General features: G+C 57.1%; 2 protein-coding genes and 1 long non-coding RNA gene across 6 annotated transcripts in view; 1 reads left to right on the forward strand and 2 right to left on the reverse strand.

Annotated features, from left to right (window-relative positions):
- Positions 1–4,622: 4,622 nt before the first annotated feature.
- Positions 4,623–11,409, reverse strand: GNAT1 (G protein subunit alpha transducin 1). The gene is made up of 9 exons (XM_025455924.3): positions 9,430–11,409; positions 8,199–8,241; positions 7,949–8,090; positions 7,694–7,851; positions 7,471–7,599; positions 7,072–7,201; positions 6,643–6,796; positions 6,317–6,508; positions 4,623–5,922 (listed from the first exon to the last, which is right to left on the reverse strand). Exons 1-8 carry the CDS (start codon positions 9,533–9,535, stop codon positions 6,318–6,320), a joined length of 1,053 nt encoding a protein of 350 aa, XP_025311709.2. The 5' UTR covers positions 9,536–11,409; the 3' UTR covers positions 4,623–5,922; position 6,317.
- LOC112665812 (uncharacterized) lies at positions 5,116–7,202 on the forward strand. The gene is made up of 4 exons (XR_003140561.3): positions 5,116–5,203; positions 5,309–5,532; positions 6,407–6,772; positions 7,022–7,202. It is a non-coding gene; the product is annotated as an uncharacterized LOC112665812 (long non-coding RNA).
- A 551-nt stretch (positions 11,410–11,960) lies between the features above and the next one.
- SEMA3F (semaphorin 3F) overlaps positions 11,961–27,983 on the reverse strand; it is a 30,304-nt gene continuing 14,281 nt past the window's right edge. For 3 of the 4 annotated variants that reach the window (XM_025455922.3, XM_035703165.2, XM_049098540.1), the window contains exons 3-19: positions 22,914–23,074; positions 22,746–22,808; positions 22,509–22,628; positions 21,720–21,812; positions 20,150–20,243; positions 18,515–18,634; positions 18,172–18,311; positions 17,945–18,059; positions 17,713–17,782; positions 17,407–17,551; positions 16,048–16,270; positions 15,369–15,457; positions 15,198–15,239; positions 14,881–15,038; positions 14,621–14,688; positions 14,191–14,324; positions 11,961–13,317 (exon numbers count right to left, since the gene is read on the reverse strand). In XM_025455922.3, coding sequence (XP_025311707.1) covers positions 12,904–13,317; positions 14,191–14,324; positions 14,621–14,688; positions 14,881–15,038; positions 15,198–15,239; positions 15,369–15,457; positions 16,048–16,270; positions 17,407–17,551; positions 17,713–17,782; positions 17,945–18,059; positions 18,172–18,311; positions 18,515–18,634; positions 20,150–20,243; positions 21,720–21,812; positions 22,509–22,628; positions 22,746–22,808; positions 22,914–23,074 — 2,249 coding nt within the window. In that variant the 3' untranslated portion in view covers positions 11,961–12,903. The remainder of the gene's footprint in view (positions 13,318–14,190; positions 14,325–14,620; positions 14,689–14,880; positions 15,039–15,197; positions 15,240–15,368; positions 15,458–16,047; positions 16,271–17,406; positions 17,552–17,712; positions 17,783–17,944; positions 18,060–18,171; positions 18,312–18,514; positions 18,635–20,149; positions 20,244–21,719; positions 21,813–22,508; positions 22,629–22,745; positions 22,809–22,913; positions 23,075–27,983) is intronic. The other variant, XM_025455923.3, reaches the window with a different exon arrangement.

The raw sequence follows: 27,983 nt of genomic DNA on the forward strand, positions 1-27,983 counted from the left end.
GTAAATGGGGGAGGGGGGGCGGCAGGGGATTCAGCTTTGGCTGGGAGTGCCAGGGAGCTGGGAGGACTAAAGAGAAAAGCACTAGGATGGTGGCAATCCCTTAAACCACCCAAGCTCCCGTCTGGCTGATGGCTGAAAAACAGGCAGGGACTGGCTTTCGCTCCTGATCTGGGGCTAGCATAATCCCCAGATCAGAGCTTACCTTGGTCATGAGGGACCCTAAGTCTCTAGCCCTCCAAAGGGGCTTGAGGACTGCCCATTGGATAGTCAGGAGGGGAGGTACCGACCAGGGTCTGCCCCCCACCTCCCAGCTACATATATCCTAGATGCTCACTGTAGCCTTTTCCAAAGGGCTGAGTGCTCCCTCTGGCAGTTCCTGAGGGGCCAGGCCTGGCATCAAGGTCACCCAGCATGTGGGTGTTGGGGTCCTCAATCCTGACTGGAGGGAGCAGGGGCTGGCTGGGCTGGGCTGGGCTGCTGTGGGTGGCCTGAGGCAGCATGATGTGGGGTCCCTGGGCCAGACCAGTTGTGGCCAGGAGGGGAGGGGCTGCCTGTTTGTTGATGCTAGGTCTGGGCCCCAGCCAGGGCAAACACAGCCCCGAGGCCTTTCCCCGCCACCTGCCGAATCTCCCAGCCCAGCCTGTGGTGGCAGGACAGCTGGCAGCCGGGATGGGACTCTGAGAGCTGCCGGGTGCCTTCTCCCAGGGACCAGAGGGAAGGTCCATCCCTGTAATACAGTGATGGGGGCAACCACCTGGAATAGAGAGTTAGGGGAGCTTTCTCTCAGCCCTCCGCCCAGCCCCCACTACCACTCCGCCATCTCCAGAACCTGAGACACAGGCTGCAAGAGACTTGAAACAGAACTTAGGGTCCCAGGATCACTCAGACTCTTCTTCCGGGGTCTTGGCAGCCCTTTGCTCTCCTCCTGCTTCTTCAGTCATGTCCTCCCAGCCTCCACATAGGCGGCCGCCTCTCACCACGTCACCACCTCCCCCAGCACATCATCCACACAGTGCCCCAAGACTCTTCTCTGACAGTGAGGCCCATCCTCGCCTCCAACCCAGTCCTCCTCAGAGCCCAGCATTGGTACCCACTGACTGCAGGGGCCTGCCTTGCACTCAGCTGGCCTCCTGACATCCTCCCAACCGAGTTCTTGTCCCAGTTGGCCTCTGCCCACCCCACCTGGCTGGCCACACATGTTCCTGCCTTTCTCAGAACACACCAGCCTTCCCCTCCCTGGCCCTCGGCCCTCCTGGTTCCCTCACTCCTCAGCAGGCTCGTACATGTCCTTCGACACTCAAATAGAAGATGCCCCCTGAATATCCTGGCCAGCTCTTCCTGTCCTTCATATGGCCGCGCCTGCCATCCCACCACACAGCCTCAATGTCTCCAGGTGCTCCCTCTGAGTTGTCTAGACAGGAAAACTCCTGCCAGGTTGGAGGGCATGAATTGGGAAAAGCCTGCGGGCTCGGTTCTGCCAAGGGGAAGAAAGACACACGCCAGGGTCTGGGGAAAGGCCATAAGGATAGAGGAAACAGCCTGGCTACACGAAAACATAAGTACGAGTGTGGGACTAGCACCAGCAGGTAGAGGGCTGTGTACAGGGCCAGGACACTGGCCTAGAGTCGTGTGCAGGGTTTCAAGGCCTCATAGGAGAGGATGGTCCTCACCTCCACGCCCCAGGGTTGGGTACCCACACCCGTAGCTCCTGACAATATTCTGCCCACTTTGGTGTCTGGGAGGCTCTTCTTCAGGGACAAGCAGGGGTTTAGTTGGTGTGATACAGGGTGTGGAACCCTGTGAGGGACCCACAGGCAGACAGTCCTCCCCCAGCCTGGGTCCCCAGAGCTGACGACCTCTTGGCTGAGGCCTGCTCCCACACCTCTGGCATGCCCTCCCTCTCTCCCCTGAGATCTGGCCCCCAGCCTCTCTGGCCACTGAAGCGGCTTAATGAGCCCAGGTCACATGGGCTGTGCTACTGCCTGTGGGGAGGGCCCAAGCCCCCAGTGGCCACCCGACCAGGCCCTGACGTCAGCGGCATTACCGTCCACCAGGCTTGTCTAATCTCTGGTCACTGGCTGGGCCAGGTTATTCCCGCCAGAGCCAGAGCTGAAGGCTGTGAGGGCCCTTGGGTGTACCCTAGGGTTGCAGGTCAGGCAGGGAGGGCGGTGATTAGAGGTGCCCACAGTATATGACCCCTACCTATGGGACTAGGGTGTGGCCACTGTGCTGACTGTGGCCAGCTCTGATCCTCTGCCCTCCACTGTGAATCAGGCATCGAGCACCCATTGATCCTGCTCCTTAGGGTGTAATTACACCAGTGTGGTGAATGGGGCCAAGGAGGCTTTGAGTTAGGAGACTCAGCACCACTCCTCACCCCCACCCTGACCCCAGCATACCTGTGGCCATAGGCAGGGCAACTTGGGGCCAGGCTCTGTCTCCCAGCCCATAAGATCCAGGAATACCAATCCCGAACCCTGCAATCAGAACTGTGTGTGGAGGGGACTTCCTGCAAGGTGAAGTGCAGCCCTTGCCTGGTGTTTGGAATTCTCTTTGCCTCTTGCTCAAGAAGGCTGGGGAGCTCATTACTTTTCTTCCAAGACAAGGTGACTACAGGGAAGACCCCATTAGCCCACCTCACCTTACACCTTCCTCCCTCCCAAGCCTACCACTTCTAGCTCCTCAAAGCCTCTTATCTGCTGCCTGGCCTCCCACTAAATCCTGAGGTTATTCCCCTGCTCCACCTCACTCCAGTAAACTGCTCAATGAGAGGGTCTGTAGTGGAGATGAGCAGCCAGGCTCAGCCAGGACCAAGACGGCCCAGTGAGGGTCCTGAACCATTGGCCCAAGCCCCATCCCCCCCTCAGGCATCTGAGCAGCACCAGCGTGGCTGAGCTCTCTAACCCATCCAGTGCTCTACCACCACCCTGTGCTCAGGCCTGGGCACCCTCACACACCCCTTCTGCAGCTCACTTCAGGCTCAGAGCTTAGCGTTCCACCTGGACATTGAAAATGCTGCCTTCTGCACAGCCCTGGGTATCTGTCTGCCTCCTGGACATCTCACTCAGGTCGCCAAAGGTCTGGAAAACCCAGTCCACTCAACACTTCTGCAGTCCCAGCTTGATGGGGACATCACATGCACTTGGTCAATAGCACAGACCCAGAACCCTTGTGGCTGAACCCCATCGCAGATCTTGGTCCCATGGGGTAATGGGGACATAATTCTCTTCCTCATGGATTCCATAGCCCCACTGTTCTCCTCCCCCATACCCTCTCACACTGACCCCCAGGAAAAATGTGTGCCCCTACATACCTTTTTTTTTTTTAAGATTTTATTTATTTATTCATGAGAGACACACAGAGAGAGGCAGAGATACATGCAGAGGGAGAAGCAGGCTCCATGCAGGGAGCCCTATGTGGGACTTGATCCTGGGACCCCAGGATCACCCCCTGAGCTGAAGGCAGACGCTTAATCGTTGAGCCACCCAGGCGTCCCTACATACCTGTTTTCATGAAACATTTTAATGATTATTTTTTCCAGAAAGAGTGGTAAAATATTATTGATTATTTTATTTCCATTAAAGCCAGGAAAATAAGATTATAAATTAAGATACAGATAAAATAGCTAAGCTTAAAATAATGTTGAGTTTTCATATACCTATTTTGAAATTTTTTCAACTATTTTAATATTCTCAACATTTACCATTAAAAATACATAAAAACATATATAGGAGTCAACAGTTTCCTTTTGCTTCAGGCTCCAATATATAGCTCAGCAGAGTTCTCTTGGATCTTGTTTTTATTTACAATTTTGATATTTTGCTCATCATGGGGTTTTGTTGTTGTTGCAGTCATTCTCTTTCTTTTCTTTCTTTCTTTCTTTCTTTCTTTCTTTCTTTCTTTCTTTCTTTCTTTCTTTTTCTTTTCTTTCCTTCCTTCTTTCTTTCTCTCTCTCTCTCTTTTTTTTTTTTTTTTTTGAGTAGGCTCCACACCTAATATGGGGCTTGAACTTACAACCCCAAGATCAAGAGTCACATGTTCTACCCACTGAGCCAGCCAGACGCCCCTGCAGTAATTTTGAATTTAAAAAGTATTGCATTCATATATTATTTATCTCAATTACTGAACTTTTTGGCACCACCTTAAATTCTGCACCCCAGGTGAGTGCCTCTTTTGCTTCAGCCCTGCTATTAGGTTCTAGCTTCAAGGGCTTCTGAGACCCATCATCTTCTGGAGAAAGCTCAGGCCCTCAGGCTGGCACTTGGCTCCTGCCCACTGACTACCCACCCCATGTCCCCTTTGCCTGCTCCTGCCTGTTGAACTATGGCCCACAAGCCTGTGTTTCTGGGCCTTAGACACTCTACTTTCCCTGACAGAACTCCCTCTTGATCCAAAATAATCCCTGTAAATCTTTCCCATGCTCCTTTCCCCTTCAACCTCTCTCCAGAGGCACAGGTTGGTCCCATACCCCCATGAGTTCTCCTTTTATGCCGGGCCAGGGGCTTCTCCCTGGAAGGGCTGATCTTCCCATTTATGTCCAGCCTAGCGCTGGACACTTCGTAAATGCCCATGACTCATGATAATTAACGTTTTTCTCTTCCCACAAGAAAGGACAGCCGGGGCCTGATGCAAAGGTTTATTGCTGAGTCTGTGCATCTACCTGAGGGGAGTGTGAATTGTGCTCTGGTCTGGAGAGACGGAAGCCCCTGTCCTCAACTGCAGCATAGGTCTTGGCCCACAGGCAACAGCCAGGACTCAGGGCATGATGAGGAAGTAGGGAGCAGGGATGTAGGGATATGGGCCTCTGTCCCTGACAAAATTCGGGCATGGCCCTCAGTTTTTCATGCCAGGGAATGGGCCCTGATTGGAAAGAGTATGAGAAGTTGCTGGCAGGGACAAGAGGGTTACCTGGGTTTGCTTGTGACCCCATCTGAGGTAGACCCCTCTGGGCCCAACGTGGGCCTCAGTCATGTCCCAAATCCTCTGCCTGGGGCTGATCGATGGAGCTGGACTCTGCCCCCAGCCACCCCTCAGGACAGTTTGACCATTGGTCAGAGCTGGTGTCAACAGTACCCTCCCTCAACAGACCATCCCTTTGGCCGGCTGGCCTAGAGTACTGTGGGTGTGTGTGTAGGGGGTGAAGTAGGACATGGATCTGGTGTCCAAGGACAGAGGAGGCAGAGCCTGTGGGGGAAGGGGACAGGTAGTTACGCTGAGCCTGCTATGTGGGGTAGGGTCCAGCTTGAGTCTCTTCCCGACACCCAGGGGCTCCTAGGCCTGCCCCCTACTAACTAATTCATCTATGCAGGAGCTACACAGGCCAGAGTGCTTGGACTTTGGACCCCTGAAGCTACTGAGAAGGACAGTCACTGGCCCCTGGGTAGGCAGGTGTCAGACTTGTCACATGGAGGTGGTAAGGCTGGACTGGACTGATGGTAAGCAGCAGGTCTGCTTGGAGGAGGAATCCCTGCCTGCCCCGCCCCCCTCTTGAAACTGGGAGGGAGGGCTGTTTGCTGAGCCCAGACCCACCAGGTGAGTCATGGGCCCCCTGGGGAGAGAGACCTGCAGGAGATTGGTCAGTTGGGCACTGCTGAGTCACTGTGAGCTCTAGCTGTCCCAAGTCCTGCCTGCTCCTAGCTGGGGCTGGCTGGGGTGGGTCCTCAAGGCCAGCGCAGCCAGGCCGTGAAGGGCAGCAGTGGGGTTGGGGGCACTGGGCTCTGGGAGACACAGGGGTGGGGGGTGGGGGGGGGTTGGGGCCTCAAGGCTAGTGGGGCTCAGGGTTTTGGGTCTGTGGCAGGTGGGACCACAGGCTGGGGCCCAGGATTCTGGGGGTGTGTTGGGGGTGCTGATAGGCTCCTGTGGGCTAGGGCTACTAGGAGGCTAGGACTATAGGGTGTCAGGAACAAGCCTGAGTTCAGGCACCTGTGAACAGAAAAAGGAAGCGAGTCAACATCCCTGAGCTCCGAAATAATTGGCCTCCAAAATAATTGGTGGTGGCCTGAGAGACCCTGTGGAGGTGGGCTTATAAGTGGTGACAACCAGAGGGATCAGTCAAGGTCAAAAGGGATTGGGTGGGTGGGACTTGTGCACCTGGAGGGGGTAGGGCCTGAGGGCAGTGGAGTGGAGCCTGAGGGTCCAGAGTAGGGGCCTGGAAGTTGGGGGCCAGCATTAGGCAGTGGAATGCGTCCAGAGAGCTGGGGCAGGACCTGCAGTGGGGTCTTCCCTAGTGGGGTGGGGTGGGGAGCTGGGGACGGGGTGAGAGGTATTGAAACCAAAGGGCAAGCCAGGAGAGCATCCCAGCCCGCGAGGAGCCCACCTCAGAAGAGGCCGCAATCTTTGAGGTTCTCCTTGATGATGATATCGGTGACGGCATCGAAGACAAATTTGACGTTCTGTGTGTCTGTAGCACAAGTCATATGGGAATAGATCTCCTTCACGTCACGTCGCATGTTGAGCTCGAGGAACTGCACCTTGATGTAGTTGCCCGCGTCCTCGTACGTGTTGGGCCCTGGCGGGGAAAGAGGGGTGCTCCCATTCGGGGGTCCCAGGTCCTTCCCATGGCGAGAGAAGCGCAGGCCCAGATAACGGGTGTGGGGCGCCGCCTGGCGGCCAGGCCGCGGCGGGGGGGGGGGCGGTTCTCACCGTCGTAATCGGGGAAGCAGATGCTGAGATGCGCCTTTTTTATCTTCTCGGAGAAAACGTCCTTCTTATTGAGGAAGAGCACAATGGACGTGGTGGCGAAGTAGCGGTGGTTGCAGATGCTGTTGAACAGGTGCAGGCTCTCGTGCATGCGGTTCTGAGGAGGGCAGAAGCTGTCGGGTGGGGGGCACGGGCAGCCGTCCCTGCGCGGAGGCCCACAGGCTGCGGGGCGCCCGGGGCCATCCGGCTCAGACAGCCCCAAGTCCGCTTCCCCCACGGCCCCCCTCAGCGTGGCTGCTGGCCGTCCTGTGTCCTCATTCGGGCTGTTCTGGGACGAATGTCCGCTCTCGGACCCCCCCCCCCCCCCGCCCCGCTCCCGCAGGACTGTCTCCGGCTTCCCCCTTAAGCACTCAGGCCCTCCTTGGCACCCACCACTTCGTCGTCCTCCACCAGCACCATGTCGTAGGCGCTCAGCGCCGCGATGAAGATGATGCAGGTCACACCCTCGAAGCAGTGGATCCACTTCTTGCGCTCTGAGCGCTGCCCGCCCACATCGAACATCCTGGGGGGGGCAGTTGAGGCCTGAACCCGCGCAGGGAGCCCCCTGGACGCCCCACAAGCATCCCCTTGCCTCCTAATGCTGGCTGGGACGGGGGGGAACCCTCAGAGGGGCCTGCCCTGAGAAGGGCCCGGGCCTTTCTCCCGGCGGGTATCAGAGAAGGGGCAGGGGCCCCTAGGGAGGGGCCTCCGGGTCTGCTGGGGCCTCGGGGCGCCGCCCCAGCAGCCAGGCCGCGGAGGAAGGGCGAGGGCGAGGGCGGGCGCGGGTCGTACCGGAAGTTGAGGTCCTTGAAGGAAAACTGGGTCTCAATGATGCCCGTGGTCTTGACACGCGAGCGCAGCACGTCCTGCTCAGTGGGCACGTAGCCCGGGGTGACCAGGCGCTCCAGGTCCGAGAGGTAGCTGCGGGGGACCGCGGGGTGTGGGTGGGTGGGGTGGAGCGGCGCCTGGGACCCCGCCTGGGACCCCCGCACCCGCGCGCCCCCCGCGCTCTCACTAGCCCGCGGAGTCGTTGAGCTGGTACTCAGAGGCGCGTTCGAAACAGGCCTGGATACCCGAGTCCTTCCACAGCCGCTGGATGATGTCCGACATCTCCTTGGGCATCGTGCCCTCTTCGATGGTGTCTGCCATGTGCATCAGCTTCCGGGCATCGTCCTGAGGGCAGGGTGGGAATTGGTGGCGACCGTGGCCCTGAGCCGGGTCTCGCGCCTCGAGTCCCCAGAGGCCCTGCTCAGTCGGCCTCCCTGCACACCTGGCGGGCAGAGTCTCCGTACTGGATGTTGAGCGTGGTCATGGCGCGCACGATGGCGAGGATGGACTGCAGCGTGTTGCCGTAGATGATGGCAATGAACTCGAGGCACTCTTCCAGCGAGTACCCATCCTGGTGGATAATCCTGCGGCCAGGGTGAGCCGGTCAGGGCCAGGGGACTGGTGGGGAAGGACAGGCCCGGAGCGCGTCCGTCCCCACCCTCAGGGACCTCAGAAAGGGCAAAGGCACTCACTTCATCTGCTTGACGATGGTGCTCTTCCCGGACTCCCCCGCACCTGGAAGGGAAGGCCTGCCTCAGAGCTGAGCTGGCTGCACCTTCCCACAACCTCCCCCTACCCCTCACCCTGCAACCAGGCCCGGGAGATGGGGACAGGCCACCGGACTCAAGGCAGGTACCAGTCCAACCCCCAGTTCCACCTGTCCCGACTCCCCCCAAGCAAGGTCCTGGCACCCTGGAGGAAAAACGTTCTTCGTAAATGCCAGGAGTGACAGGGGGCTGGCGGGGGCAATCAACGACCTCGACCTCGTGTGTGCTGGGGAGCTTCCAAGCCCCCTGATATTTGCATTCTTGATTAGGCTGAAACCAAAATAAAGAAAACCTGGAGCGCCACGTTGTGGAAGGTTCTGGTACTGCACTCAGGGGATTATTAGAGCCGGGTCAACCTCTGCTTTTCACCTGGTGCAGGGAGGAGGAGTGCCTCCAAGAGGCTCAGAGGGAATTACGCCTTTGAGTGGGGGAGAAGACAGAGCCGACAGCCCCTCTGAGCTTGCCCTCGTGAGGGCTTTGGGCACAGTTAATGAGATTTCTGGCTTAGCCTCTGTCTTCCCTGGGGTGCTCTGGCTTGGTCCCTCTGCCCAATATCTTGATGCCTGACTGGATCCTGGAGAACCTGGGTGGAACCTGCACCGCCCCCTCAAAGCAGCTCCTTCTTCCACTTGTAGGGAGCTAGTGGCCTGGAGACATTGCACCTCTCCTCACCCCCCATGGGACTATGGACAGTGTTTTTTCTATTCTCCACTGGGTCATGTTACCTCTAAAAAGGGACACCCTCTTAGGTCTGCCAACAACAAAGCTCTGGAATCTAAGGGCCGTTGTCTGTGGATGTCCTAGAGGATGCCCACTCCCAGGAGGACTGTTATCCTCTTCTTCTAAGGAAGCAGCCCTATTGTAAGACTCCCAAGGAAGCCTCTGGTTTCTGATCCCTGCCCAGCAGGACTTCTCCAGAGGGGGGAATGCCTGAGGCAGGGCTCTCTGGAGAGGGGTTCTATGGGGTACCCAGCCCTGGGGAGTCAAGGTATTGCATATCAGGACCAGGGCTCCCACTGGGTTCCCTGATCTGTCTTAGGGTCATTCTGCTTCCCAAGTCACCCATGTTTCACAGGAGGGCTACCTGCCTGTCCCCTTCTCCACCCCCTAGCCCCTCACCTAGTGGCAGTGGCCCCACCTGGACCCACACCCGTACCCAAAAGCAGCAGTTTCACGGTTCGAGCATCCTTCTCAGCATCTTCTTTTAGCTTCTTTTCCAGCTCCCTTGAGTGCTTCTCCTCAGCGCTGGCCCCAGCCCCCATGGTCCCGGCAACAGGTGAACAGGATGGTTATTTGGTTCTTCTAGATGGAGAGGATCCCCAGAGCCGGGCTCAGGCTGGCCTCAGGTCTCCCAACACCCTTCTGACCCCAGGACTGGCAATCAACTGGCTTTCCACAGACCTGTGCACCCCCTGGTAGGGCTGCTTAGTAGGATTTGGGGGCCAGGAGTTCCCAAGAGCCAATGAGAGACAAGGACAGGTGAATCCAGCTCAGCCCCCACCCCTTCTAATCAGGCTGGCATGGCCCCAATCCCTCAACTGCTGACTCTGCACCCCTCTCTATGAGCCCCAACCCTCTGGGAGATACTCTGGAAACAGTCTAGCCCCTGCGCCACAGCTCAGTAGGGTCCAGGCTTAGAAAGGGGCAAATAGGACCCTGAGCCCCTAGAGTCAGGGCAGTAGGGGTGGGGCTGGGTAGCAGAGAGTAGAGGGAGAAGCAAGCATGGAGCACCTACCCCTGCCCAGCCCTGGACTCCTTATTTTGTAAGCTCATACAAGCCCTGGTGGATGGGTGCCCACATCATCAGCCCCATTTTACTGATGAGGAAGTAGAGGCTCACACAGAAGGAAGTGTTTGAGAAGGGCTGGGTGACTCTGGATCAGGGTTCCATACTCTGAGAGAGTCAAGAAGGAAGGGAAGACATTGTGTTTGACTTGTACTGAGGGCTGGATCCGACCTGAGCAGGGCCTCTACACACCTCGATTCAGCAGGCTTGGGGAGGGGACCTGCATGTCTGCTACACACATGTGCCTGTGTGTGTGTGTGTGTGTGTGTGTGTGTGTCTCCTTTGCTGGCATCAACCACAGTGATATGATATGCTTGTCCATGTGTATACTCACATGTACAGATGTGCCTGCGTGTCTGTGTTTTGTGAGTGCATGTGTGCACATATGTAGAGACACTTTTGTTAATTTTTCTCCATGTGCTTGTATGTGTACTTTGCTTATGTGGTAACATGTGCACCAAGGTATTTGTGTCTGGGTGTATAAATGCATGTACATGAGCCGTGCATGCGTTAGTGTGCATGTGCCTGTGCATGTGAGCATGTGCCTGTGAGGGTATGCATTTATGCACGTGTATGCTTGTATATGTGCATACTTGCTGTGCCTCTGCCTATGTATACATGTATACCTGAGTGCAACAAAGTCTCTAATGTGCAGAGATGGCCTGGCTCTTCCAGAGAATATTTTGCAGGCCTGTGGTCAGATGGGGAAAATGAGTCCTAGAGCAGGTTTCCAGGGGCACGGGGGAGTGGGACTCATTTCCTGTTCTACTCCTGATCTGTTCCCTGTGGGTGCTCTGGGACCTGCCTAAGGGCATCTGTAGGGCATGCCTGCCTCAGCTTAGGGGGTGTAGAGTCTGTGTATAGGTTCGGATGGGACAAGGAGTTACTGCTGGGTGGAAGTTGTTCAGTTAAGCCTGAAGTGTCGAGTTCCCAGGCTCTGGAGATTTCCCACTTCCTGTAGAAAGCCCCAAACCCTGGGCTCTCAAGTTTTTCAGAGTCTTCTGGTTGGACTCCTCCTGGAAACCCAAAGCCTTTTAGTACTCAACTCTGTTGCAGACCCAAGAGACCACAAGGGGGTGCCAGGGCCTCAGATCTTCAGTATTGGAGACTGTCCCTAACCAGTGGGAAATGGATACTGGCCTCTGGGCAGAGGCTGGTGTCTTCAGGTCTACCCTGTTGGGTGGGGTCTGGTAAGGAACCACCAGGAGCAACAGAAGATCTGCACCACTTTTAGCTTCCAGGTTCCACCCATCCCCCACCTCCCACACTGGAAGTGGTTCTGCAGCTCCTAGGGATATGGGGCCATGCAGAAGCCCAGGTTTGTTACATGAAGGCAAATCTGGTTTCTGTTGTATTTATTTAAACTGGGCCATACACGGTCCCCCAGTGACCACCTGGCTCTCCCTGCCAGCCAGGTATGGCCATAAGTCCTCCTGGATCCACAGGCCTCCCCAGCTCTTAGCTTCCTCTGCCAGGGCTTGACTCATTAAATTGAACCAGGGCCCCCAGCCCCTCTCTCCTCTCTCTCTTCCAGCAGCACCCCACCTGTCCTGGCCTTCACTGCCTCTGGACATCTGCTCACACCAGTCCCTCTGCTGAGAGCCCACTGAAAGGAAGCAGGAAAGATGAGAATGTTGTCAATTTTCAGAGTAGGGGCAGCCTGACTGTGAGGGCTATAGCTTTGTCTGGCCAATACTGAGCCCTTAGCACCCAGTGCAAAGCCCACTGCAAGGCCAGGTGAGAAACCAGTGATCAAACCTGTGAATGAGCAAGTGGAAGCTGAGCTTGTGGGAGCTGTGGGGGTGATGGCCAGGCCACATCAAGGGAGTAGCAGTTAGGCCACAATCTGCGCAGAGGCTGAATCCCCATCCTCCCTCCCCTGCCAAGGAGAAAAGCCAAAGTCCAGTCCCAGAGCCAGTGTTTATTAGCAAGATGGAACCCAAGGGAGGCTGTGGCCTGGGCAGCCGAGGGCTGCCAGGAGCCCCTCCCACCTACCCCCAAAGCCCCCCAGAGCTATTTACACCCATCATCTGAAGTGGTGGGCAGAAGGGAGCCCTGGGGGGGGGGGTGAGGGCTAAAGGCCCCAGGCCTCCACCATGGCCCCCTCTTCCCTCAGCCCTGCCTGCACCTGCCCCTCTACTATTCTCCCAGCCCCCAAGTCACAGTGGCCCAGAAAAAGCGAAGAGGAGGTAGAGTGGCCAGGCAGGGAGGGAAGGAGGGGCTGGAAGTGTGCCCCAGCCAGGCAGGGCTCCTTTGCTCCTGTCCCCAATAAATAGAGAATAAATACCCGGGAGGGGGCTGGCCTTGACTGAGTGCCCCCTCCCAGGCAGGGCCGGCCTCCTGTGACGGCCCCTTCTTCCCTTCTCTGAGTGCATCTGAGCCCCCCACCCCCACTCCCCGTCTCCAAAGCAGTCCTCGCGTCCGTGTCTGTGCCAGCGGCACAGCCTGATAGCACACGTTGGCAAAGGTACGCAGTCCGTGCCCTGTCCAGGTAGAGCCTGCTCCCTCCCTGTGTCCTGTAGATTCCGGTGGTGGCTGTCAAGCAGGTGGACTCCCAGCTGAGTCTGGGGACTGTGTGGTCCTGGCCTGGCCCTGCCAACTGGCTGGGCCTGGTTCGGCGGGCTCTGTCTTCTGCGGTCTCTGACCAGTGTGGGTCTAAGTTTTGGACCTTGCTGCCGCTGAGGCAGGCTATATACAACCCACCAATAAATACTGTCTTTGCAGGGGCAGGGTGTGTATAGAATATAGATATTTTATATATATATACATATATATATATATATATCTTTTATATTAAAAGGGACAGGCCTAGGCTGGCCCATTGCAGGGCTCAGACGGCTGGCCTCATGTGTCCGGCGGGTGGTGGCGGCGGTTCCGGGGCTTTTTCTGGTCCTGGGGTTCAGGAGGCCTGGGCGCCCCTGGTGCCTCCCTGGGGCTTGGGGGCACGTGGCGCCAATAGCCCTGGCAGTACTGGTGGATGAGGCCCACTTCTGGCTGGGCCAGCAGCTGGGCCAGCTCCTGGTAAGGGGGTGTGGGGGGGCCCGCGCCAGGGAGTGGTGGCGGGGCGCTCACAGCTGGCGGGGGGAAGAGGGCAGCGTGGACGGCGTCCTGACCCAGGACGTGCAGCTGTACCCGCGTGACAACGTGCTTGAAGTTGTTTTCGGTGGCGGTGCAGGAGTAGAGGCCACGGTCACCAGGCTGCAGGGCGCGGAGCAGCAAGCCCTGCTCTGTGCGCAGGAAGCGGTCCTCTGCACGAATCTGCAGGGGCAGGGAGCCAGGGCTCAGGCAGGGCTTGTGTGCCCACCTGCTGCCCAGCCAGCTCCCGGAGCAGACCACCTCAGTGGCCATGTAAGGGGCTCATGTGGAATTTCCACAAAGAAAAACCCACAGTAAGTTTCCACATAGCATCTGAATACGGCATCTGTACACATTTCCATTTCAGGAGGAGTGATTGTGAGGGGATTCTGTACAATTAGAGAATTTTGGAGCAATCGCTCAGAATTTCTTTTTAATGGGGAATACCCAACTGAGGTATCCTTATAGAATCTCCAGGAAGATTCTATCTTAAGGAGGGGTGTCTGGAACACATTTCCATAAAATGAGAGCTACTCCACAGAATTTCCACATCCTGGAACCCAACCGCATGGTATTTCCATACAATGAAGTATACCTCCAATGGAGCACACGTATGAGCTTTTCATGGAAAAAGGCATGCTTATAAGGGGTTTCCATGTAATATGGAAATCCTAGACTTTCCACAAAACTGGACCCACTTCAGGAAGGGAACTTAGGGGATGCCTGGGTGGTTCAGCGGTTGGGCGCCTGCCTTTGGCTCAGGTCGTGATCACGGGATCTGGGATCGAGTCCCACGTGGGGCTTCCTGTGAGGAGCCTGCTTCCCCCTCTGCCTATATCTCTGCCCCTCTCTCTGTGTCTTGAGAGACCATGAATAAATAAATAAATCTTTTTTTTTTTTTTTTTTTTTTTTTTTAAAGGAAGGGAACTTAGAAGGGCTTTCTTAGAATGGGGCTGCCCCAGATTGGCTCCTTTACCACATTTCACCCACATGGAATTTCTACTGCACGGGGGACTCCCACATCCACGGTGAGGACTATAGGGTACAGGAAATCACCTCACGGCGCCGGTCACTGGGATCTCGCTGAAACAGCCACTTAACAGTGGCCTGGGGTGAGCGAGGCTGGCATTCAAGGAAGGCCGCACTACCTGCCACACCGTACTGCACAGACTCCACAGTATTCTTGTTGGCTGTAGAACAAGAGGGCGCGGCATGAAAGCAGCATTGCCTCTGGGCAGACTGCAAGCTGGCAAAGGGCAAGTGCCAAGGGGCCCATATAGGGAACCCACCCTGGAAAAAGGCAGGGCTGTACTATCGGGCATCCACTTCTTCCTTGAGTGGGTGGTTAGGGACATCCCATCTCCCAAATTACAAGCTTCCTCATTCTGTGAGAGTCCTTCCAGTGGGGAGCCCTGGGAGCAGCTCCAGAGCTGCACAGCTCTACGCACTATGAGGGGTGCCCAGTGGTGATGCACCACATACTCACCATTGGAGTTGAACCCGCGGCACTGCCTGATGGGGTTCCCATGCCGGACATCCTGCCGGCGGCTCCGCCTAGATGAGGAGAGCTCCTGAACAAGTATTTTGGAGGAAGCTTGCCCGCCTCTAGGTCCCTGTACCTCCAATACTCCAAAGGAGTCTTGTCCATCACCCCCAGGGTAATATCACATCCACCACCAAACCCCCAGGACAGGACCCTCGGTCTGGTGGTTAAAATTCCAAGGATCTGGGGGGAGGGGTCCACACCTCTTGGAAGATGCTGTGTAGCGGGAACAGGCCTGGCCATCCCAGGCACAGTAGGGGTCCCGGGCGAGGCAGCAGTCGGCACAGGCAGCCCCATATGCCTGGCAGCGGTGCAGGCTCAGGTGTGTGACACCCACGGCTGAGGCCACGTACAGTTGTTGCTGAGGGCAGGGGGAGGGGCTGGTCAGTTCCTTCCCCATGGCCAGCCCCCATCGGCAGCCTGTTGGGCTCCTTCCCTTCCTGTTCCATGCCTCAGTTCCCCCATCCCTATACCAAGGGCATGACCCCAAGGGAGAATAGCCCACCTCACCAAAACTCACCCTCTTGGAAGAGATGGTCATGGTCTTAACAGGTGCTGGGTCCTAGAAGAAGACAGGGATAGCTTGGGGACTGGGGACTCCTTCCCTGCCCTGATCTAGAGGTATGAGGTCCAAGGTAAGGGGCTGGTACTAAGGAGGGCCAGGGTGAATAGGACTGGGCATCATACCCACCTTGAAGACCTCTACCTCCTCCAGCATGAGCTCCTCCATTTCCTGGTCATCCTTGGGCAGCACGATGACTTTCTGTACTGTCCCGCGGTCTGGAACGGGCCGGGCAGGGCCTCAGTGGGGCTGAGGATGCTGGGGAAGGGGTACCAGCCTCAGCCCCTTCCCCCACCAGGCCCCGACCCCCCAAGGGCAGTGGAGCAGGACAGGTCCAACCTGTACCAAGATTGAAGAATGTCCCCCAGATGAAGGGGCCCAGGATAAGGGATCGGGGGTGGGTGGGGAGGATGTCATGGCTGGGGTCTGCCCCTCCCACCCCAGACCCTCATTTTGGGACTGCTGAGAATAGGATGCTGGAGGTATTCCTGTGTTGAGGGACTGGATCTGTGGTGCACGTGTCACGAGAACACGTATGTCAGTATTTGGACCCACGGATCCTGGAGGTGTCTACCACCTATTCCCTCTTTCTTGACCACACATGGGTTCCCAGGTGCCCAGTGGCCCTGCTCTCCCAGCCCCCAAGAGCTGGGGATGGTGATGGGGTTTCCCCACCCCTTGTCTCAGTTATCCTGGCTCCAAAGGATGAAGGTAGCAGAGTTGAAGCAGGGTAGGTCCCCACCCCCTGGATCAGCACCCTCCACCCAATGGGCCCAGCGTGGGAGGGTCTGGGAGCAGCAGTGGGTACCTGTGCCCAGGAAAAGCACCTCATAGCGCCCGTCGGCTGCATCCACCTGGTCCACAGCAACGGTGGTGAGCCTATAGGGAGCGCCTGTGCGGACGACCAGGGGCCGCCTCTGCAGAGGGTACACGGCCTGGTACATGAGCGGGTGGCTGCGCATGAAGTTAATCACTTCATCAGGGTAGTCCTTGGTGGACTTCATGGATGGTGTGAAGGTTCCTCCAGGGCACTGCAGGCACGTGATGAGCGTCAGGCCCACCTGGCGCTTGCTGAACCCCTTAGCTTCAGGAGCGGCCTCTCCTTTGTCCGTCCCCATCACATCCATTGGCTCTGCTCCTCAGAACCCCCATCCGGGCTTCTCCCCCTCGCCCAACCTATTTGCAGATGCTGTTCCAGCCGAGGTCCCAAGGTCCTACATAGCCAGATCCCACAGCCGCTCCCTGGCCTCACTGCCAGGGCTTTGGGTGGCATTAGGCAGAGCTGACTACTCCCTTTTCATGTCCTCATCTCCCACCCTGTTGTCTCCTTCCTCTAATCTGCCCCCTACACCCACTACCCCCCTGCTCAAGGGACTACGGCCCCAAGTTCTCTTCATACCCTCAGGTGCCGTGCCCTTTCCTGGTGCCTTTCCCTCTGCCTGCCCTGCACCTCTGCCAGCCCAACTCCAGGCCATCCTTCCAGCTTCCAAGTTCACCTTCAGGGGAAGACTTCCCTGGCCAAGGCTGAGACCAGCTCCCCCATCCCAGCCCTGACAACAAGGAGCCCAAACGGATCCCATTGTTCTGCTTCGACTGCTGTAGGGGCCCGCATTACACCAAGAGCAAGTGAGTCGCCTCCTACCACCATGAAGGTCCTGCAGGCCAGACCTTGCCTGCCATCACCTCCCTGGCTACAGTTAGCTAGCTACAGTGCCTCCAACCTGCCCTCCAGCTTTGTCTTGACTCCCATGCAGCACCCTCACCCCACCCCCAAGCAGCCTGCCACACCTGGCTGCTATCTTTGTTCCAGGTTCCTGGCTGGGTTCTTCACAGCCTGATGCTGTAAACAGTGTTTTGTTTCATTTTGTTTTATTTATTTATTTTTTAAAGTAAGTTCTATGCCAAATGTGGGGCTCAGACCCATGACCCTGAGATCAAGAGTTGCGTACTCTACCAACTGAGCCAACTGGCACCCCTGTTTTGTTTTGTTTTTAATGCAGCTTTATTTAAATGGATAAATGGTAGGTTTATTTGTGTGTAAGGTCCACCTCTCCTACCTGGCTGTGAACTCCGGGATGGTGGGGCCCCACATCTGCTAAGTAGCTAACACAGAGCAAGCTTCACAAACAGAAAGGAAAGGAAAAGGTGGAATGATTGGGGTTCTCACCGTGCCGGGCCGTGGGTAGGGCATCTTCCCTGAGAAGGGCATCCACTGGTAGTTGGGGCCCTCTTTGTGGGCAAAGGGCCCATTGAAGACCATGCGGATGTCAGCCATGGAGTAGACACACACAGCAGAGCCTCGGAACACGGAGCTGCAGGCAAGGCAGGCTGCTGCTGACCCTCGGCCCAGGGCCCCTCCCCAGCCCATCCCCATCCCATAGCCTGCCACCAGGCTGGGGTCCTCCACACGTCATAGCCCCTCAGTCTAGCCAAGCCCTGCCACCGCCAGCCCCAGCCCCAGCCCCAGCCTCACCCCGAAGAGGTAAAGACAGCATAAATGACTGGGTTCCTCACATCCTGTGTCTGTTGGACAAACACGTCCTCTGGGGGCAAAGGGAGAAGACATTGGGGGGGTACATTAGCCAAGAGCCCCAGGGCCCTGCCCACTCCGCCCGAGGGGCCCACCAAACATGCCCTGACTACCCATCCAGCCCCTACCCCTCCCAGAACAGCCATAGGATCCAGCCTGCACGCTGGGTACTCACGGAGCTCATCGAAGTGAGTCTCGATGCCATCCTCACCGGGCACGGAGCACACCAGCCGTGCCTTCAGGAACGTGCTCCACTTGTTGACCAGGCAGCAGTGGCCGCCGTCGTCGTTCTGGGGACAGGGGGCAGGGTCGGGTCAGCTCTCACTCCCAAGACCCCGCCAGAGCAGGGACGCTGGAGCCAGCACTGGGTCCGGGAGGGCGTGGGGCCCCGCGGGCGCATACCAGGCAAATGCGCCCGATGCGGGCGTACACGGCGGGGCTCTGCGGCGCCTCGGCCGACCGCTCGCGGAAGAAGAAGTAGAGCTTGTCGTCGTTGCGCTCCGCACTGTCAGGGATGAGCTCGGCGTGGATGAAGGAAGGGTCTGCGGGTGGGAAGCGGTCAGCTGGGCAAGCTCTTCTCCCCCAAGGGCTCTTTTCTCAACAGGACCCCGGGGCCACTCTTCCCCAGACAAGACCCCTCCCCCGTCCCAGCCTGTCATGGGCTCAGGCCTCCAATGAGCGCCTCCTGGGGACCTGGGGGCGTCCCGGACATGCTCCCACCCAGGATCTCACAGGTGGCCCTCACCGTTCAGCCACCGAGAGTTGTACTGGTCCGTGCGCATGGCCGTCTGCTTCCCCAGCGTGCGGAAGATGGCTGCGTCGGTGCCCATGAAGTCAATATAGACACCAGCATAGAGCTCCTCGTCTGTGGGTGGGCGGGGGGTTCAGTCAGGGGCCGCCCTTGGCTAGGACCGGGGCACAGCCCAATGTCGCCCCCTTAGGCTCCCCCAGGGCATGACTGTCTCACCAGTGGGGTGCTGGTTAATGCTGAAGAACTGCCTCTGGGAGGATTGGGATTAGGAGCAATTAGCTCTTTAAAAAGGTGGGGGGGGTGGGCACCTGGGTGGCTCAGTGGTTGAGCATCTGCCTTTGGCTCTGGTCATGATCCCAGAGTCCCAGGATCAAGTCCCACATTGGGCTCCCCGCCTGCTTCTCCCTCTGCCTATGTCTCTGCCTCTCAATCTTTCTCATGAATAAATAAATAAAATCTTAAAAAAAAAAAAAAAAAAAAGGAAAAAGGAGCAATTAGCATTGATTAGTAGCAAGAGCCAATTTTGGTGGTATAAATACTCCCACCACAGCTGACTTCGAGCCACTAACCTGGGATCACTGACAGTGGAGTTGGGGAGCTGCTGGCACCATCGTATCATATTTCTACCCCACAAATATAACACATGTAAATAACCTCACAAACAAAAATAATAATAAAATATAGTAGTATGATTAGGAACTAATGAGTTTTGAGTATTTTTACCTTTGTTTTGAAAGTAATTTATTTGTAAATTATATAACCTGGTGTTTAGTAATAGCTGGCTCACAAAAACCTGAAAATTTGCAGAAAATTTAGTGACCACACTGGCTCTAGCATACCACTCCACCTCTTCCCTCTAGATGTGCCCAGGGCAGGCCCTGCCTTCCCCCATCAGACTCCTTGGTTGGGGGGCCACCATCAGGCTAGGACCTTTTCACTCATCAAGAGGGGGAGGATGAAGTCCACCCCCGCCCAAGGCCTTTCCCAGGGCTGGAGGTTGCACAGTGCCTAGCAGTTGCTCTGAGAGGCAGACTGGGATAGGCAGCCAGAAAATAGGTAAAGTACAAGGACCAGGGTCCTGGTGGGCTTGCCCAACCTGGAGGTAGGGGCAGCAGCTGCTCCTGAGGCAGGACTCCTCCTCAGACAACATTCCCCTAGCTCCCCTAGATACCTGACCAGACCAGAAACAAACCCTGTCCTCCCTAGTTGGTGAGAGGGCCAGGACTCTCCATCTGTGCTTCCTTGTGGGCCTTTCCCAGCCTCCCAGACAAACCAAGAACATATATGGAACCATTCCCCTTCTACCACTCCCAGTACAGACCAAACTCATCTTCTCTCACAGGCAGCCTGTGGCTAGCTTTGCATAGACCCTATTTCAGGGTAAGATCTGGCCCGCTAAACACTCCCATCCAAGATGAGACCCTCACAACCACTAGTCTGCCCCTCAGCTCACAAGGGGGTCTGGTCCATACCTCTCCCCCTGATGGGATGGGGCCCTATGGGAGGGTGGTTCAGGGATGGCATGGTCATGGTCTCTGCCCTGGTGTAAATGTTGGTACCATGTTCCCTATTCCAGAGGCAGAGGCATACACTTAGGCTGTAGAACCAGGGTGGGGTAGGAGCACTCACTGATGAGGGCTGAGGCTGTGTCCAGCTTGGGGTCGTACGGACACTTGCCCTTCCCTGACTCGAGTCTCTCCGGCTCCAGGTAGAAGATGTAATCCTGCAGGGCAGAGGGGAGCTCAGCATTGTCCAAGCTGGTCCCATAGTCAGGAAGGGTAAGGGTCATCAGGCTCCCAGGGTGAGAGCAAGTCTCCAGAGACACCCTGAAGCCTCATCCCTTCACTCCCTGGATATCCTTGGGTTTTAACTCTGTCCAGTCAGGTCTCCCAGGGCAGGGCCATGATGCACGTTCCAAGGGAAGTAATTCCTGGTCCCAGGTAACAGACAAGACCTAAGAATCAGGGGTTGAAGCCCCTCTATGCCAACTGGTTCAGGGAGACGCTGGTCAGGGCCCCTTGGGCCACAGAGGTACAACTCTGAGCTGTGGCTGCCATCCTGGGCCAACATGGGGCTGCCAACCTGACCAGGGCAGGAGGTATGGGCCAAGACCCTGTGGCCCTGACCTTTGTTGCCAGGTCCCACCAGGCCAGAGGGCCCTGAGGATATTGTGTCCTCAAGCTTTATGTCCTACCTGTGGTCCTCAGGACAGACTAATAGGTCATGGCTTTCCCCCTGCCACTCAGCAGAGGCCCCAGGTCCCCATGTCTTCCCAGTGAGTCAGGAGTTGAGAGGTCCAGCCCAGATCACAAGGGATTCGCAAACCCCCCATACCTCCCAGCCCAGCTCTGAAGATGCTAGCAGAAAAGTTGATGAAGGCACTGGGACCAAGATGAGCTCATGGGGAGGGAGAACAGAGGGACAGAGGCAGGAAGGAGGTGGTGGCAGGTGGCAGGGATGGTGATGGGAAGGTGTACACAGGCCTGCTTCCAGTTACACTCTGCACACGTGACTTTCTGCACACATGGGGCTGCACACACATCTTGGCACATATCACTGGCAGCACATGGAACCCACCGTTCACACCCTGGGCACACGTGCAGTCTGAGCGGTCCCACTTTTCAGCACTCCCTGTCACAAACACACACGCTCAAGTGACCACTTGCTCTATCATTCACTGGCAGCCCCAGCCCCCCCAGCCCAGTCCCGGGTCATGACTAGAGGACAGACAGCTCTGCCCCTTCCAACCCAGGGGAGCAGAGTCTCAAGCAGGACATCTGTGTCTACCCATGACCCACAGAGGCATGGGGCATGGACACTTGAGAGTAATATGTCAGATTGCATACATGTGCTGTGTTCTGACCCTGAGATGTGGGTTTGAGTACACAACACATGCCCAAGTGTATGTTGGTATATGCTCGTGCAATGTCTACACACATGTGTTCTGAGGGTGGAGGCACTGCTATTCCAAGGCTGTCTTCTGCCTGTGGCTTCATGATGTCTTGCCTATGGGGGTTCACCAAGGCTGACATGAATCCTGCTGGGAATGCCTGAGGGCACTGTGGGGGAAGGACTGGGACAGGGGTCTTCTCTCAGGAAGCTCTCGGGGGTGTGGGTTCCCAGCAGGAAGGCCAGGCCCGGGGTGAGTTCAGTTTGGAGGCAGTGCTGCCTGGCAAGGGCCTGGAGGGATGAGTCCCACCTGGCGTGGGGCTGTGGGCGTCGGGCGGAGGGCACCATCCGTGGCTCTGCTGCCTCGGCCTCTGACCACCTGCATCTGGGTCCAGGGCGTGGCCTGAGAAGATGAGGAACAGGGGGTTAGAGTCGGGGGTGGCAGGGGCTGGGGGAGCGGGCTCGGGCTGCCAGCCTCTCACACCACACATCCCAGGAACACACGTGAGCAACCAGGCCCCCAGAGCACACATATGTGCTTATGCACACACACATGCACACAGCTTGGCACGCGCCTGCACACACATGTCCCTAAGTCCAATCACTCTCACATATGTCCTACCAGATCACACCAGCTCACGTACAACATGCACACATGGAAATGAAAAAGGGCAGAAGCGGGCAGGGCAAGACAGAGCTGGGGAAGGGGCAGCTCTTCCCCAGGCCATGTGGAAAAAGCTGACCCAGGTGTCCAGCCTCCTGATGCTGAGGCCTCCACCAGGCCCTCTGGCTTGGCTGCAGGGGCATGGTCCACAGGCACAGCCAGGAAAACTGTTGCACTAATGGAATGAGCACTTACTACGTGCCAGGCACAAGGCTAACAGTTTTGGGAGCATTAGCTCACTGCCTCCTCCTCACACCAACCTGTGAGAAACGTAGCTATTAGCCCCATCTTCAGGTGAGGCAGTAAAAGGAGTCACTCACCCAAGGTCACAGGGCTTGGAAGTGGCAGGGCTGGGGCTCAAGCTCATCCTCCCATCAGAACCCTGGCATGTGGTTACTAACAGGGGAGCACAAGGCCAACGTGGGCACGGCTTACCTGAGCACGGCGGCCACGGTTTATATAGGTGCACATGGGGTTGTAGGCGCCGGTCCCACACACATACAGGTGTGTTCGGTTCCATGGCTGGATGAGCCTGACGAAGTTCCCGCACTCACCCTGGGGCCAGAGGGAAAGCCAAGGAGGTGCCTAGATGCCAGCCTGGCCCCACAACCTCCCTGAGGTCACCTACCCCCATTCACCCCTCATCCCACCTATAGATCCCACTTCACTCACATTGCCATCCTTGCCTGAGAGCACACACTCCTCAATGCGCTGTGGAGAGGCTGCCCAGTGGATCTGCCGGAGATGGGGGTCAGAGGGTACAGCCCGCTAAATGGGGCTTCCAGTCCCAGGGCCCCATATCCCTCATCCCTCTGACCCCACACCTAGGCTGGCCCTTACAATGAGGGGCTCACGGTTGATGTCATGCAGGTCCAGGGACAGCACATAGTCCTTGCTGCCCACGTACATGCGGTCGTGGTCCTCGTCTTTGAGCAAGATTCGGTAGTCGGTTGTGTTGAGCAGGAAGTTGAAGAAGTGGGCAGTGCCTGTGGCCTTAAGCTCTGTGGGTAGAGAGCAGGGCAGTAGTTAGGATCATCGGAGACCATCTCAACAGGACCCTTTGACAAAGGGGGGACCTCCACCACACGATCATCTCAAACCCCAGCTTCCTCCCTGCCCAGGGCCTACTTAGCTCCCTTGCTAGTCCCTAACATGCTGTGAGGAGAAAGTGGGACAGGTGGGCAGGCCAGCGAAGGGACCACACCCAAAGCTAAAGCCCTGATTCATCAGCAGCCCCAGCCAGTCTCTGGGTTCCAATGAAAGGGCAGTGGGTGCGGGCCAGGGCGCGTGATGGCATCAAAGAGTCTTTACTCGGGTGGGGGTTAATGATCCCACGCCCAGGGTGGGGCCTGCTTCCCACAGGGGCTTACAAGGGTTAATGAGCAAGAGGGTGGGGGGCAGGTGCATTCAGGACAGCCCACAGATGCTGGCACAGAGCCGGGATGCCTGGTCTTCACCCCAGCTGCCCACCAGACAGAGGGCAAAGCTGGCACACAACAGGGTCCCCACCTTGTCTGAAGCTGGTTGGCCAGGACACCAGAAAGGCCCGCTGGAGCTATCCTGTCCAACTGACTTTGGGCTCCCTCCAGATCCCCCCGGATCCCCCCAGATCCCACTGGGTTGCTAAAGGTGGAATTTTCAGGCCACTCTGAGCCAGTCAGGAATAGTCTTTGCTAGGAAAGAAGTCTTCCTCCTAGTGCAACCATGTCCCCAAGCTGGGGCAGGGTCCGGTTGAGTCCTTAGTTTCTCTTCTGCATGAGTCTTAAAGCCCTGGCCCTCCCAACCCTCGATGGCTGGGGGAAAGTCCTCCTTCCTGGGGATGAAGGACAGGAAGGAACTTGGCCAGTGACTGGCCAATGACAAACACAGGACTCCAGATAACTTGGGAACCTTCTTCTGAGGGGGAGAGTCAAGGGGTCTTTGGCAAGCCCCTCCTCCATCCATCTCCAGCTATTTTTAGCTTAGCAGGAGAGGGAAGACTGTAATGAAGGTGATGAATATTCACCAGCACAGGAGGCTCGAGATGGCAGCCCACAGAAGAGCACGCACATGTATGCACACGGCCCAGGTACATGCATGTGCGCACACATCCTGCATCACATGAGGCACTCATGAAGGCAATCATACATATCCCACCTTCCTGCCCTATGGCTGGTAACCCATTTCCCAGGTGGGGCAATCAAGAGGGAGGCCTGGAGAGGGAGAACAGCTGGGATCAGATGCCCTAGATGCTGTCTGAAAATGGGACCAGCAGGTGGCCCCATCCCATCCCACTGACTCAGGCAGCTGTCTCTGATGGGCCTGGCTGACCCTGAACCCTGGTGTGTGCTGTGAACCCTGGAGCAGAGCTGGAGGGGCTGGGCCTGAGAGCAGCTTCGATGGGAGCTCCAGGATGTGCTCAGATGGGTGTAGGAGGTGGGCAGGGAGCCAGGAGATTCCCACAGCAGACCCAGAGCCTACATCTGAGGGGCTGCGGGCCAAGCAAAGGCCTTGCCCTGCCCAGCCCTATGTGGCCACAAGAGAATACAGGTGATGACCTTGGCCAACCGCTGGGACGCAGGGACGCCAAGGGATCAAAGGGCCGATCCCTGCCTGGCTACGGCTTTGCCCGCCTGTCCGGCGGTGCCTCTGAAGTCCTGGGCAGGGCAGCCTGGGCACCTGTCCTGCACCTGTTGTTGGGCCACTTGGAGTCCCCCGCCTGGCCACCCAGCCATAGTGACAACAGGAAAGTAAACACTCCCCCACCCCCAGGGCCAGGAAGCAGCCAGAGAGGAAGTGGGGCTGCCAGCGGAGCCCCCCCAGGCTGGGACAGCCCGCCAGGGGTTATTTATACCCTGGCTGGGGGCATGGCCTTGAGTTGTACCCTTACCCGTCCTTCTGGGTTAGGGGACATTTGTGGGGGCAATGGAGGGGAGGGAGGCAGAGGCTCAAGTGGGTACCTTTAGACATAGGCACCTGGGGTAGGAGAAGCTCCAAACATCTAGCCCCAGAGACACAAGCAGTTATAATCCCTACCCTCCATCCCTGCCCAGCCTCCAGCCTCTGCGCTCTGGACCCTCGCCCTCTGCAGGAACCAGTGCCCAAGCCTCAAGTCCAAGTCCCCCTTTGAGCTTAAAACACTCAGAGCCTGAGCTCTCCAGGCTCCATCCCCCTTTGGGAGAATGGTAGGGGAGAGGCCTACATGGGGACCTATATGGGGACTGGGAGACTCCTACCTCCTAAACCTGCACTCCCTCATCCCTCCCCTCCCTCCCTGCCCTCCCTGCCCCAGAAGTGGGGATGGAGGGAGCCTCCCACTTACTCATCAAGCACCTATTTTGTGCAAAACCCTGAGCTCACAACATCACAACAGGTTACAGATGAGGACATGGAAGCACAGAGAAGGACCAGGCCCAACAGCATGGGGGTAGGATTCCCACCCAGGTCTATGGCCTTTGGGACTGAAGGAAAGGCAAGCCCAGGCAGAGCCAGTCCTGGGGGTGGAGGGGGGACTGTCCTGGGCGGGAATTGCCCTTGGGAGGGTGAGGGCCTGAAGGTGACTCCCCTTCCATCAACACGGCACATGACTCAGGACCCTGGGGATGCCTCCCAGTGGCCATGGGATATGGCGTCAATGGTTCTGTTGTCACAGGACGTGATGTTTCGGTCACTGTGGAAACTCTGAGGGGGAGTCCCCACGAGGCCATGAGGGGTAGGAAAGGGGTGGGACCAAGGGTCAGAAGTCTTTGGCTCCGGTGCAGGCTTCATGACCCCAGTCAGGGCATTCTGTCCTCATTTTCCTCTCTAGATGGTCTCTTGAGCCCTCCTAGTACCAATATTCAAGGTGATCCTTTAAGGTGAGGGTCCTGCTCTGAACTCTGGGAAATACTGACAGCGGAGCACTCTTTGGGCCCTCCCCCCACTATTCTTCACAGGCGGTCTCTGCCTTGGCCAGGAGAGAATGAGATGAGGGTCCAAGTTCTTTCCCCATGCAAGCTGGCTCCCAGATATCACCATCTCTTGGAGGATATCCACCCTCAGTCCCATTCCTGCTATACTATTTCCTAGTGTTGGGGTACAGAGCAGAGACGATAATGGGGCAGGAAGGGGCTTCCTGTTGACTCAGCGCTACCCTCCCCTAATTCCAGCCTGTCTCCACTCCACCCCACCCCCAGTTCACAGGAGCAGAGCTAAATCCTGAATCAGGGGATCCCTGGGTGGCCCAGCAGTTTAGCACCTGCCTTTGGTCCAGGGCGTGATCCTGGAGTCCCAGGATCGAGTCCCACATTGGGCTCCCTACATGGAGCCTGCTTCTCCCTCTGCCTGTGTCTCTGCCTCTCTCTCTCTCTCTCTCTCTCTCTCTCTCTGTCTCTCATGAATAAATGAATAAAATCTGGGCAGCCCAGGTGGCTCAGTGGTTTAGCGCCGCCTTTAGCCCAGGGCGTGATCTGGGGGCCCTGGGATTGAGTCCCACGTCAGGCTCCCTGCATGGGGCCTGCTTCTCCCTCTGCCTGTGTCTCTGCTTCTCTCTCTGTGTGTCTCTCATGAATAAATAAATAAATAAAATCTTTTAAAAAATGAATAAAATCTTTAAAACAAACAAAAAAATCCTGAATCATCCATCTAAACCCAGCTTACAGAAAGACAAACTGAAGTGAAGGATGGCTTTTCCAGGATCCCAGAGTGAACTGGGTGTCAGGCTCTGGACTTAGCAACCCATGGCTGGAGGGCTCATCTCACTCATGCCAGATTGTAGGAAAGATTAAAACAAGGGGCCACATGACAGTCCTGTACCCCAGCTCCAGACAGGAAGACTGAAGCCCAAGGAAGAGTGATGTTCCCCTCAAGTCACAGGGTGAGAAGTAAAACTGGTGTCTTGTCTCCTCCTCCCCACCCTGTCATAGGGCAAAGGAGCTAGAGACCTTCATTCCTCCAAGAAGCCTGGGTGGGGGAAGGAAGTGGACGAGTAGTCCTAGGTTTCCTACTCTGATACCTGTAGTGTCAGCAGAGCTAGATCCTCCTGGCCCCCAGCCCACTAAGGAGCAGAGACTTGGGCCAAGGGGGTCCTGGGGTCCCAAGGGGGCATTCGTGCTTGAGGAGGGTGGGTGATGCGGACCTGGCTATGTGCTCAGGCCAGTCCTTTCCTCCAATGCACTTGTCCCAGGCCCAGCTCTGATAGCAGGAGTGTCACCCCTCCTCCCTCTCCATGGCAATACTGGGGCGGGAGGGGGGATGGGGGGTGACTGGGACACAAAGTTTCTGAGGACATACGACTAAATCTGGATAAGCTTTGACCTTGGGGACAGAGGATGGTGAGCCTGGATAATGCCTCCTGGGAAGGGCTCCCCACCCCCATACCCTCACCCAGGCTGGGCACAGGTTGGGTGGGGCGACATCCGGGAAGGCTTTTCCCGTCATCGGGAAGGAAGAGCCTTTTCTGGCATCAGACACCTCATTTCCGCAGCCGTTCCCAGCCTCTAGAACTTCCCTGTGGCCATTAGACACTCAGGGTCCTGGCCCAGAATGGCCTGGCAAAGGTCCAGAGACAGGAGCATTCTCAGCATATAGGGGTTTAGTCTTGGGGGGTCTCCATTTCCTCCCCTCTGGGAAGCAGCGGGTGCCTTACTTTAAAGGAGTCAGTGAGCGTGGGCAGCCCTGAGGAGGTGTGTCCACAGCCCTCACCCCCGCAGACCCCAAGTGGGAGGCCCTGACCCCTGCTGCCCGTCTCTAGGACACGGGCTCTGTGGCCAGTGAGGCAAAGGCTGCTGTCAAAAGGGGGTCTTTGGAGCAGAGGTGGGCACCCCGCCCCCTTGGTTACAGCCCCACAAAGTGGCAGGCCCTGACTGACAGTGTCACCTCCCGGGCCTGTGCTGGGGTACTGGGGGGGTGATAGACGGGTCCCTGCAGCCCAGCCCTGACCTCTGACCTCAT

Source organism: Canis lupus, chromosome 20, assembly GCF_003254725.2.
Source record: "Canis lupus dingo isolate Sandy chromosome 20, ASM325472v2, whole genome shotgun sequence".
NCBI lineage: Eukaryota > Metazoa > Chordata > Mammalia > Carnivora > Canidae > Canis > Canis lupus.